This window comes from Ruditapes philippinarum, unplaced genomic scaffold (genome assembly GCF_026571515.1).
Source record: "Ruditapes philippinarum isolate M1 unplaced genomic scaffold, ASM2657151v2 ctg2494_1_1_1_1, whole genome shotgun sequence".
Classification (NCBI taxonomy): Eukaryota; Metazoa; Mollusca; class Bivalvia; order Venerida; family Veneridae; genus Ruditapes; species Ruditapes philippinarum.
The window spans coordinates 311854-324457 of NW_026863666.1; the positions used below are offsets into that span (position 1 = coordinate 311854).

At 31.9% G+C, this 12604-nt stretch overlaps 1 protein-coding gene across 1 annotated transcript; it reads left to right on the forward strand.

Moving 5' to 3' along the window:
* The first annotated feature begins 4310 nt into the window (after positions 1-4310).
* Positions 4311-7017, forward strand: LOC132722924 (actin, cytoplasmic-like). Its single transcript, XM_060707547.1, has 2 exons — positions 4311-4488; positions 5893-7017. The coding sequence occupies exons 1-2, from the start codon at positions 4363-4365 to the stop codon at positions 6895-6897; spliced, it is 1131 nt and encodes a 376-aa protein (XP_060563530.1). The 5' UTR covers positions 4311-4362; the 3' UTR covers positions 6898-7017.
* The last annotated feature ends 5587 nt before the right edge of the window (positions 7018-12604 follow it).

Below are 12604 nucleotides of genomic sequence, written 5' to 3' on the forward strand. Positions count from 1 at the left end.
TTTTATTGGAAAATGTCTTAACACCACATCATTGGTACAATAAAAAATAAATGAAAATAAATAAAAATGAAAATAAAAGTTAAATTATAACGTTCTCTTTTTAAAAGTAAACAAGTGAACGTTCTCAGTTTATAAGTAAATGTAAACGTTCTCATTTTATAAGTAAACAAGTAAACGTTCTGGTGATAGAAGTAAACAAGTGAACGATCTCAGATTATAAGTAAACAGGTAAACGTTCTCATTTTTTATAAGTAAACAAGTAAACGTTCTCATTTTATAAGTAAACAAGTAAACGTTCTGATGATAGAAGTAAACAAGTAAACGTTCTCATTTTTTATAAGTAAACAAGTAAACGTTCTCATTTTATAAGTAAACAAGTAAACGTTCTGATGATAGAAGTAAACAAGCAAACGTTCTCAGATCATAAGTAAACAAGAAAACGTTCTCATTTTTTATAAGTAAACAAGTAAACGTTCAAACAAGTAAACGTTCTCAGATCATAAGTAAACAAGAAAACATTCTCATTTTACAAGTAAACAAGAAACATTCCCATGATAGAAGTAAACAAGTAAACGTTCTCATTTATAAGTAAACAAGAAAACGTTCTCATTTTATACGTAAACAAGTAAACGTTCTCATTTTATGAGTAAACAGGTAAACGTTCTCGTTTTATAAGTAAACAAGAAACGTTCTCATGATAGAAGTAAACAAGTAAACGTTCTCATTTTATGAGTAAACAAGTAAACGTTCTCATTTTATAAGTAAACAGGTAAACGTTCTCGTTTTATAAGTAAACAAGAAACGTTCTCATGATAGAAATAAACAAGTAAACGTTCTCATTTATAAGTAAACAATAAACGTTCTCACTTTTTAAGTAAACAAGTAAACGTTCTAATTTTATAAGTAAACAGGTAAACGTTCTCATTTTATAAGTCAATGTTAATTCTCATTTTATAAATAAACAAGTAAACGTTCTTATGATAGAAGTAAACGTTCTTAAATGTGATGTCATTGTGTTTTTGGAAGATTATATGTATTCATTTTACTGTGTAAATGAGTAATGTCCACAGTCAGTAGTTTTTCAGTTATACTTTTGTTTTACATCCTTATAAGGAAAGTTTGAATTTGATACGGCAATTTGAAATAATTGATTTTAGAACAATAGTTATTTGTTAAGTCAAAATAAAATCAAGTTAGTTCAATTGTAATTTTTCCTTTCATAGCGAACAGAAAAAAAATCATTATTAGTGTCATAAAGGCATATTTTTCTGTGATACCTTCTTTAGAATTAACCATCAAGCGTATATTGCCCTGCCTCAGCGGAATTCTTTGTTTAACTGGTGATTTTGAATATTAGATTAGGAAAACAGCATGTATTTTTCAGTAAACATTTTTCCTCTATCTATTTACATGTTTAACATTAAGACTTAACTTCCTAGTTTCAACAACGTTCATGTATATACATGTATGTTTGAATATTTGTCCTCTTCATTTTCTCTTCCTTGATTCAAGAGTCGTCGTAAAATTTCTATCTTATAAATGAAGTGCCCGGATACATGCCTACTATAACTTTTCCGGTTTGATGTTGACAAATGTTTCGTTCATTTGTATATGTTTATGACTTCATGCTTTAAATTCATATTTATAAGGTATACAATATAAAGATTGAAACTGCACGCCTGATGGATGAGCAAACACATTTACAGCTAATCAAGAATAGGGAAATACATTAAAGGCCCATTAATTAAGCCCTCCAAAATGCAAAATAAATATTTAATTCTAAATAACATTTTTTATTAACGGAGTCCGAAATTGTACCATTCGGCCATATGTCTGAATCATCTAAATAAGTACAATCATTGTGAGTTAGCACTTTGTTTATGGAAGACAATATTACCTTGTTTAAGTGACAAATAATCAAAGATTCAAAGCTGCTTTCTGCACGTGATCAGTATGCTTAAACATTATAAAACAGGATTTCCATATTGGGTTAAAAAATTGTATTCATTTGATTAATAAAACATTGTAAAATGACCCTTTGTAGATAGAATAGTGTAAATTACTTTCGCACTGTGACGCCACATAACTGCGCTGTCGCATATCTAGTGTGATTTTTCAAAACTAATAATAGCGTATAGCGTTCCAATATTTCAACAAAAACAATAATGGTGACTTTGATGATGATGACGAGGAGGGAGAAGAAGATGACGACAACGAAGACGACTATGACGATGGCAGTGACGGAGGTGATCGTACGTATACGTAGCCAGCTTTTCTGCCCCTCCCTCATTCTAACTACATACTAGTATATGTATATTGATTTCATCTTTTTGTCGTTCGTCCGCCCGTTCCGAAACATTTTAACATTGGAGTCTCCAGAGTCATTTACATGTATTCATCGGTGTATCAAGCTGTGTACGTACTTTATATATTTTTTAATGCTCTTCAAAGGGTGGCATATTAAAATCGAACCGTCCGTCTGTCAGTCTGTCAGTCCGTCCGTCCGGAGTTATACATATAGACAGTTGTGGTCGTGTCCGCTCTGAAACTTCAGTATGCATGAAAGAATTTTAATTTTTCTTTCACATATGATATAATCATAGATGTATGGTGTGTCGCGAACAAGAATCGTGTACCTACGACTACGGTCAAGGTCACTGTGGGGGTTAAAACTTTGTCATTTATTATGTTATATAAATATAGAAGGTGGTGATCGTGTCCGCTCTGAAACTTCAGTATGCATGGAAGGATTGTAATTTTTCTTTCACATATGAATTAACCATAGATGTATGGTGTGTCGCGAACAAGACTCGGGTTTCTAACACTAAGGTTCAGGTCAATGTGGAGGTTCAAACTTTTTTATATTATATAAAAAAAAATGGTGGTGGTTGTGTATATATTTTTTCTTAGGGCCCAAAACTAAAGTGATATATTACACCCCAACATAAGACTATATTATATAATTGTATAATGTTTCAAATTTATACATAACAGATAGAATTCCATACGACTATGGTATGACAGACATAAACAAAAACTAGAAAATGTTGTTTTGTTGTATATTAACTAAAATTCAAATTAAATGAACGTTTGAACATAATATTTTATATTCATGATAAGTTGTGGTCAAATAAAATCATACTTCGAAGAAGAATGGACACAAACTAGTTATTATAGATGTGTATCAAACAATTAGTCGTCTCTCTCATTCAGAGAATAAGGTAAAATTACCAGGATGTTTGGAAACATTTTTCCTTACTTCATTTTGTAAAATTTTCCCGTTGTTAATATTCATGTATAATTATGTGTGTAATAACATCGTTTTTAATTACTCAAGTTTTGTGTACATGTATATAATTGGTCATATTCCAAAACACAATAATTCATTCTCGGGACATATATAAGGTGTTTGAATGTTGTACAATTCTAGCATAATAACCAGGTTTTCCGAAGGAATAATCTGATTATTAGATTGGGGTAAGCCGGCCTGCGTAAACAATTTCTCCTACATTTCTCAAGCAATTTTGACCAATCTTTTACAGAGCTTTGCCTGCATATTGTCCAGTCATTTTGGCGTAACTATGGAAAAAAAAGCAATAACAACAAAAATCAAAACAAAGTAATCCACTTGTGTGCGCAACTCCTGGATTTTTGTAGGATATTGTCCAAACTTTAATAGAAGCTTTATCATCAAGTGCCCTGGTACATATTGTGGTGATTTTGCGATTCAGACATATTTTCGGAATAATGGCCTCTTATTTTCTTAAAAAAAACCCGACCCCGACCCATTCCCCAATAAAAAAAAACACTAGAGAAATACATCTCATCTTCTGCCACATTTCACAAGCGTTTTTTACCAAACTTTCATAGAAGCTTTGTCCTCATTTTGTCTGTGTTTTACGATTCAGACATTCATGGCGGAATTTGTCCATTTGTTGTTTAAATTCCATGGCACTGTCCAACAGTTTCGAAGATTTGTTTTTCATTTATTTTATTTTCGTGTGAAGAGATCACTTTGTTGTGTTTTCACGTTGCGAATGCTCATTTGGCAAGGTGAATACACATAAATTCGTGTGGTTATTTGTACCCTTCAAATGATAAAAGTACAAAACGCAATATTTAGAAGATAAAACACGATTTGTAAATTGTGTCGTGTTGTATCGATAACAATGTCGTTTTATGTTTTCGACCATTCGCAACACTAAACACTCTACATGACATTTACAATTTAGTCGAGTATATCAAACATCCAAATACGGCGTTCATTCATGGAGAAAGTATCTAATTCGATGCATAACACTAATAATTCAGAATGTATTTTGCAAAGCCGGGGTTAACATCTGAAATTGTGCGTAAATAAACATGGATGACGGAGATGTTGCTGCTTTGGTTGTAGACAATGGATCTGGTATGTGCAAGGCTGGATTTGCCGGCGACGACGCCCCGAGAGCTGTGTTTCCTTCGATTGTTGGCAGACCTAGGCATCAGGTTTGTTGTTTTAGCAAACAGTCAATAAAATCTAACAAGAACTCTGTTGATTATGAAAATGTTACACTTAAAAGCGTGATTTTGTTACGATCGAAATTTCGGGCGTCTTTATAAAACATTCAGTGCTATACAAAAATAAATCTTCTAGTTTCTGTTGCATTCTAAAGGGAATCCACTGATTTTTCTGGCATTACGAGACTAAGATTAATGATTCATTTGATGTAGGTCTAGACTTGTAGCTTTTGTGCAAAATTTCAGATCTTGCACTCACTTCGTTAATCCAGAATTATCATTCTTGCTGCGAAAAATGATCAAAAATTGAAATGTGTTGCACAGCTTTTTACTAAAATCGGGCTTACTAATATTACAAAAAAATACAATCTTCAATTTATATTTATATTTCGTAAATATCTTTTGCATATCTTTCTGTTTTTAGTGTCTTAGTTCCTTTCAGCAGGGCTAATATCATTGCTACTTTAACTGATTCATACAGCTGACGGTTGATAAAAATTTTTTGAGAATATTGTATAATTTTGCACGTATAGTTGAGGACGTGTTTTTGTTAGATCACTGATGCATGCGCCGTGTAGAATTACACATATCGCGTAATCAAAAATTTGTTTGAATGACAATACGTTTCATTCATTCATTCATTTGTTTGTATATTTATTTATTTATTTTGTTGAAATAATTTATGTTTTTTCTTCTTTTTTTTTAATTACGAACGCCATTGATCAACTGATCAAAAATAAAATTGGCCGATAAAGACCTGGCGATAAATGGTGCATGGTAATAACTACATGTGTAAGAAACGACAGGCTCAAATTTAATAAAGATTTTAAAACTTTTAATTTTGAAAAGCTACATAATGTAAGTAACTACTTACTAAAACACAACAAATTAATAATAGACCAACATTGACGAGATAAATATTCGCCTCACCTCAAAAAATTGCTTTATTAAAATACAAATAAACAAAATCAGCCGGACACCAATAAATTTACATGTACATTGTATGGAATTTTTTTGACTATGCCTAAAATATGAATGGTGTTGGATAAATATTGCAATTTATGTTATTTGTAATACTGATTGGCAAATAATTTTGATTTACAATGAAATAACATTTTATAATTATGTTTATGAAATTTAATAAAATATTGCAAGGAAACATAGGTTGAGACATTTCTAAATTCAGTCAGTGTATTTCTTCCATTTTCCTTTCTAGGTGGAATAATGATATTTTAAAGTTTCCAAAAATTAGTTTAATTGGAATAACCCGTGCGTTATAAAACATGTCGTTTTTTTAGTTTAAAGAGTATAGTTTTCCCTCAAATATGGTCGTAAATTATAGAGTACATGTAATGCGATGTATCTTTAAAAAGTTTACTTTGTATATTTCAGGGTGTGATGGTTGGTATGGGACAAAAAGACAGCTATGTCGGCGATGAAGCACAGAGCAAGAGAGGAATTCTTACTTTGAAATACCCAATTGAACACGGTATTGTCACCAACTGGGACGATATGGAGAAAATCTGGCATCATACCTTTTACAATGAACTCCGTGTTGCACCAGAGGAACATCCCGTTCTTCTCACTGAAGCCCCTCTAAACCCTAAGGCAAACAGAGAAAAGATGACCCAAATCATGTTTGAGACCTTCAATTCACCAGCCATGTATGTTGCTATCCAGGCTGTTCTGTCACTGTACGCTTCCGGTCGTACCACTGGTATTGTGATGGACTCTGGAGATGGAGTATCGCACACTGTACCTATCTATGAAGGTTACGCACTTCCCCACGCCATCATTCGATTAGATCTGGCCGGAAGAGATCTTACGGACTATCTTATGAAAATTCTTACAGAGCGTGGATACTCTTTCACGACAACAGCTGAAAGAGAAATCGTTAGAGATATTAAAGAAAAATTATGTTATGTTGCTCTCGACTTTGAACAGGAAATGCAAACTGCTGCCTCATCTAGCAGTCTTGAAAAGAGCTACGAACTCCCCGACGGTCAAGTCATCACCATTGGCAACGAACGTTTCCGGTGTCCAGAAGCTATGTTCCAGCCATCTTTCCTTGGTATGGAATCCGCAGGTATCCACGAAACTACATACAACAGCATTATGAAGTGTGACGTTGACATCCGTAAAGATCTTTATGCCAACACCGTGTTGTCCGGTGGTTCAACTATGTTCCCAGGAATTGCCGACCGTATGCAGAAAGAAATCACTGCTTTGTCTCCACCAACGATGAAGATCAAAATCATTGCCCCACCAGAGAGGAAATACTCTGTATGGATCGGCGGTTCTATTTTAGCCTCACTTTCAACTTTCCAACAGATGTGGATCAGCAAACAGGAATACGACGAAGCTGGGCCGTCCATTGTACACAGAAAATGTTTCTAATTGATCACAGATGTATAAAAATTTACCGTTTTGACTCAACTATGTAATAACTGTGTGTCATGTGAGTGTGCACAACTTTGACCAAGTGATCATAAGAAAATATATTATACCTTAAATAAATATGTTCTTTTTATTTATATAACGTATCCGGCGGGCATATCGTAAAGTATAAATGTATGCTTGTGAACTGGATCAGGTTCGGACAGACAAGTATGAGTGGACCGACTGGGATGGATTCTTTTTTGAAGTTTTGATCGGACCGCGTAAAAATTTTAGCTCATAATTAGTTATTAAAAGCCCATCATTGTTATGTTTACTTATTTGTCTAAATGAATAGTTGTTTATGATTGATCGAGTCAATCACCTTGTTCTGTTTTTTTTTAAGTTTCTGAAGTTAAAATGTGTGTCATATTCTATGATATAGACATTCTGTGGCAGATTTCCGGATTAATTGTCAGTATGCTGAATTTACTCGTTTAGTACGATAAAATAGTATAAAGATAACCAGTTATAGCCATGTAAATATAATGAAAAAAATAAGGTATCGGAATGTTAATTGCTATCGTATACGATATTTACTGAAAGAAATACGTATGTGCTCATAAGCCTCTTGATGTGTTGCGCCTGTAAACAATACAATGTGTGCCCAAGCACTTCTTGAGAAAGAAGGATTTTAGGCGGATATTACTACACGTGTCTAATATATTTTATGATTGTATCTAATAGTATATGAACTAGTTTACCTAGCTAACATCGTTGTTGTAGTGTGATGCATCTGTTTGTAACGGAACATTCGACGTATTACAAAAACGTCTATAAATAAGCGAACGGTGATTAAACTCTACTGATCTGTTAACCTTTTTTTAATCGACACCTTAAAAGTAACATCTTATCGTACAAAGTATAAATGCTGCCCTATAATATTCCAGAGGCTTTTTCAATTGTAAGTAAGATCACTGAGCAAGAATAACTTATTGCCAACAAACAATACATGTTCCTCGTTTACAAATGGGTTTTGTGCTTTATGTAAATGGTACACATTAACTGTAATTTTTAGCTTTTTCTGAAATCATTTTTATTTGGTACCCTTGGCATAAAATCTAAAAAATCTTGTAAAACTATTCAAAAGAGATGATTATAAAGTACGATGATGCAGTTCTATTTGTCTTCTGATTTAATTCATTAGTGAGAAGAAATAAGAAATCAGTTTAGATGCAGATAAGGTACCACATTTCGAATTATGTAGAAATATCCTGACTACCTGGTTTACATGAGCAATTGTTCCTCCCACTATTAAATCACTGTTACATGTTTGAATTATTTCACATTTATTGTTCTGACAACACCTGTTGCATCGTCTCCACTCCTCGTAATATGGCATAGCATTGCCCATCATGTTAGATTATGTGTAGCATCGTCAGTATATTTAACCATCAATTATATATATTGAATCACTTTTTTCAATTCAAAATGTAAAACATAATACTGACAAACCATATCAAATGAAATTATTTCACATCAGGTGGAATAAATTTGGAATGGAATTGGTCTCATGGGAGCCATAAGAAAAAATGAAAGGTGAAATTGCAGACTCGTTTGAATAGAGATTAATGAAGTGTTAAATTTCTCACGCACAACTAGCAGCGACTTAAACTGCAATTCAATCTTCAACACAAAACGTGATTGGAATCTGCTCCGAAGACAAGAAAATATCTATAACATTTTTAACACTATGAATAGGATCCATGTTTTTATTCTTCATTTATTCTATTAGTACAATGTTGTACAACGACTTCTCTGATATCATCATTGCCATGTTCATACCAAGCGCCAAGCCTTGTCACTCAAGATCGACTACAGTATTATTGCCCATGGGTTTGGTTTGCCAGTATGTTTTACAGCTGCCCCGAGAAATCTGACTGCATGATATGATATATTTCAATTCCAGTCTAGCATTATACCAAACGTGACATCTCTGCAATAGGTGTAATGGTGTATATATATATTTGAAAAAGCATCTTTAAAAAAACGCAACATTCCCATTAAAATGTAAATCTTAAGAATAGCAAGTAAAGAAATCGAACAATTCAATAAATACGAGTTACATTTCTCCTACAAAAAGTTACCTACATTTTAATCTGACAAACGGATGAATACTCTCAAGTATGTGTCTATATGAATTGGTCTGAGACACGCGATGTAGAACAGCTCATAAAAAACCTGATGTCAAATCCGAATTAATCGTCACGAACATTTAAATATCTGGTTAGATATAGTTTTGTATAAAAAAGTCAAATGCGTTTTAAACCTACAATTAAGTAACTTAAAAGAATTGGATTAAAATGAAAATAATCATGTTACTTACAGCCTTGCCGTCAATTGTTTTCTGCACAAATTTTGGACCTGCTATATAGGTACGGTTTCACCTTGTCAAACTGTAAACAGATTCTCAGTATCACTATTTGTTACGCTGTCAACTTTATCGGTCATCCAGGCTATAAGGTGACAGTACAAACGTGTTCATAAAAATACATGATTTTATTCTCTTTAATGGATCAAATCAACTTTAATATAGATAATTGGTGTTTTTAAATAATCATTTATAAAACAGATTAACAGTGTACATACACAAATGTAAAAGTGAAATGAGTCGATTAGTAAAATAAACATAATCTTCTATCGGGAAATGAATTATTTAATAACTAGTATCTTTTTAAAGTATACAGGAACAAAGGTTGCGTTACTTTACTAGTTGCTGACTCAATTTACATGTACTTTTATTTCATCTTTTAATTAAGAAGTTTATTCTTTATTATACAAAGAACAGCTTATCATTGTTTTACATTTTAAAGAAAGTAATACAATGTCTTACAGGTGACAGTTGACAACGTTAACTTGAAAGGGTTGCCAGTTTTTTCCATGTGTTCCAAACGCTATATCTGTTTGTATTATTGTAAAGCTCGTTATCACTAATGTTGTACGTTTACCTGAAAATATGCACAATAATGTTTTAATTGTATAATTATAACCCATATATTAAATTTGAAAAGACAAAATTTAGTTGGAAGTGTTTCAATTCCCGGGTGACAGAACCGTGTTGTTTGCATTCACATCTTGATCGTCATTTAACTTTACGATCGTCGAGATTTAGTTGCATTTCGTTGGGATGGAAAACGAGGTAAGGAACATGCAGATTAGTTAGTGACGAGAAATATAAGTGATTTTCTTCGAGATGAATGCAAATTAACTCACCTTGAATTTCTCTGCTTAAATAAAATTGGAGGTAAGGGATCAACAAGCAGAAACAGCAGATGGCGCTGTAATTATCACAACATTGCCGGCTCGTCGTTCATTTTTGTTCCTATGAAAATCAACTTCTCACTTCGACGATACCAAAGCAGTCGGACGCACACCTTAGCCATTAGAATTTAGTTATATAGAATAATTTAGTACAAAATTATCTTTGCAAGATCGAAATAATTCTGTTTATAAGTTATAAATATATATATACCTTTACAACGACGAAATAATAATAATAAACAGAATAATAGTCTTTATTTTAAAGAAATACACCTGAAAGATACAATCAATTCGTAGAAACAAATAGCATATCTAATTTTAATATGGCCTTTATTACAATATATTTAGAAACCAAAAACAGCATATCATTAAAACAGTCATACTAATATTTCCATAGCTTTTTTTTAGCAAACGCTCCGTTTTAGATATTAAATTCATTTATATCAATTTTTCATTTACAATATTCGAACATCATACTGTTATATACTGATAACATAATGGCAGGGGATATGAAAAATTTATTTGATCTGCAGATATGTTTTTTAATATCTTATTTTTTAAAAGATGTCACGAATTAGAGAGAACGTTGTTAAATGTATTCTATTCCAAATCTTACACCGTTGTAACCAAATAGTCTGTACCATGTTTGTGCGGTGTTAGGTATACTATACATTAGTGATGCGATAAGTACAGTAGCGAATTGTTTCCAAATTAAGATACCAAAACTGTTACATTATTAATTAATGTGATGGTAAACTTTTGTGTGACAATATGTGAACAAACACTAAAGAAGGTGGATAAGTAGTTGTTTATGTGATCCTTACCACACTTTATCAAATTTAGACATTCTAAAATTAATAGAGTATTTTTCTAGGAGCCCTTGAGCAAGTCAGTGCTCGAACAAAGTTTTATGAAGAAGAAATCGTTACTGGGACGCAATGACACACCATCTGTCAGGAATTGAGACTTTCTTAATCATAATCTTGCAAGTTTTAAGTTCTATACAACATGTACCGTACATGTATTATACGCAATACGTACGGAAACAGTCTTCTCAATTTTATTACAGAGTTTTAAAAAAATGAATAAATGCATGTCCGTTTTAAAAAGGAGTTAAGTTTTTGCGCTTCCTTTCAACATTTTATTAAAAAAACAAGAAACTAAAAACATATTCCATATAAATTTTTGGTAAATCTATCCAAGATGAAAAAATCAAACACTAGAGCATTGTGAACAAACTTTGATAAATAAATAACCAAAAATGATAAAGTGTGGCGGAATGCAGTAAGACAGTAAGTAAATAGCCAAAACACGTTAAGATTGAATGTTATATTTCATCAGAGTAACATCATACTTGAGTTTAATCTATATCATTATTGAAAGATTGTATATTGTGACAGTGAATGGTTATTAAGCCTATTTGGTAGTGTTGTGTTTGTTTTTGAAAGGGCAAATAAGAAGTACTTGCATTTTTTTATCAGGGCGTCACAATTATTTGCTGAAATGGGATTTGTCGAATGATGCATACCAAAGTATGGCCTGACAAGTTAAGTAAGTGGTATTCTTTCCCATTATATAATCGTTACTAAAAGAATGTGGCAGTAATTCATAGAGTGGTTAAAAAATTGATTCCTTGATAGAAAGTGTATGTCTTTGTAATTTATAATATATTTAATTAGGTGGAAATAAAAGAAACGTAAAAATTCATTTTACAGAATGTAAAAAGACGTGTTTTTTGTATGTGTAAATTTAAATTAAAATTTTAAAAAATCAATCGTTTTGTTCTGAAGTCATCAATAATTAACTAAAAATTTAGAAAAAACCATAACAATTAATATTACATATATCGTCCCTTTTGTTTTTTATAAAAAAGAAGCATTGACGAAATGAATAAATTGGATTTATTAAACAGTAACAACCTTATTCCTCATTCTGCATTTTGGTACGTCATGATTATTCGAGTTTGATAACAACACCTTTTAATAATTGGTAAGTAAGTCATATTAAGTTTTTATTATAAGACTGTAGGTAAAGAGATGACTTGTGTTGACACTGTTAAGTAGGTGGAATTTAACGCTCGTGCAATCACCAATTTTTTTTTCAACCTTGCTTTGGGTTTTAAAGTATGAAAGAACAAATGACAAGTGTATTGTAATGGTAAATATTAGCCTATTAAATACAAAAGATTATTTCATCACGTTTGGTGATTATGTTGATTGATTAAATAAGTAACATTAAAATATGTCCATCAAATGATTAGCAAATGTTGCATTTTTAATTGAACTGCTAAACACGCACTCATTTAATATAGTATAGCAATGATATCTTTACATTAGAATTTTTTAAAATTTATTAGTGATTGTTAAATGTCTAGTACGTTATTTGAGGAATTAAGACCGAACGAAAA

Excerpts from the sequence above, each read along its gene's own strand:
- LOC132722924 (XM_060707547.1), top strand. The coding sequence starts at position 4,363 with ATGGATGACGGAGATGTTGCTGCTTTGGTTGTAGACAATGGATCTGGT. Across the intron at positions 4,489-5,892 it reads TTGGCAGACCTAGGCATCAG|GGTGTGATGGTTGGTATGGG; the intron begins GTTTGTTGTTTT and ends TGTATATTTCAG.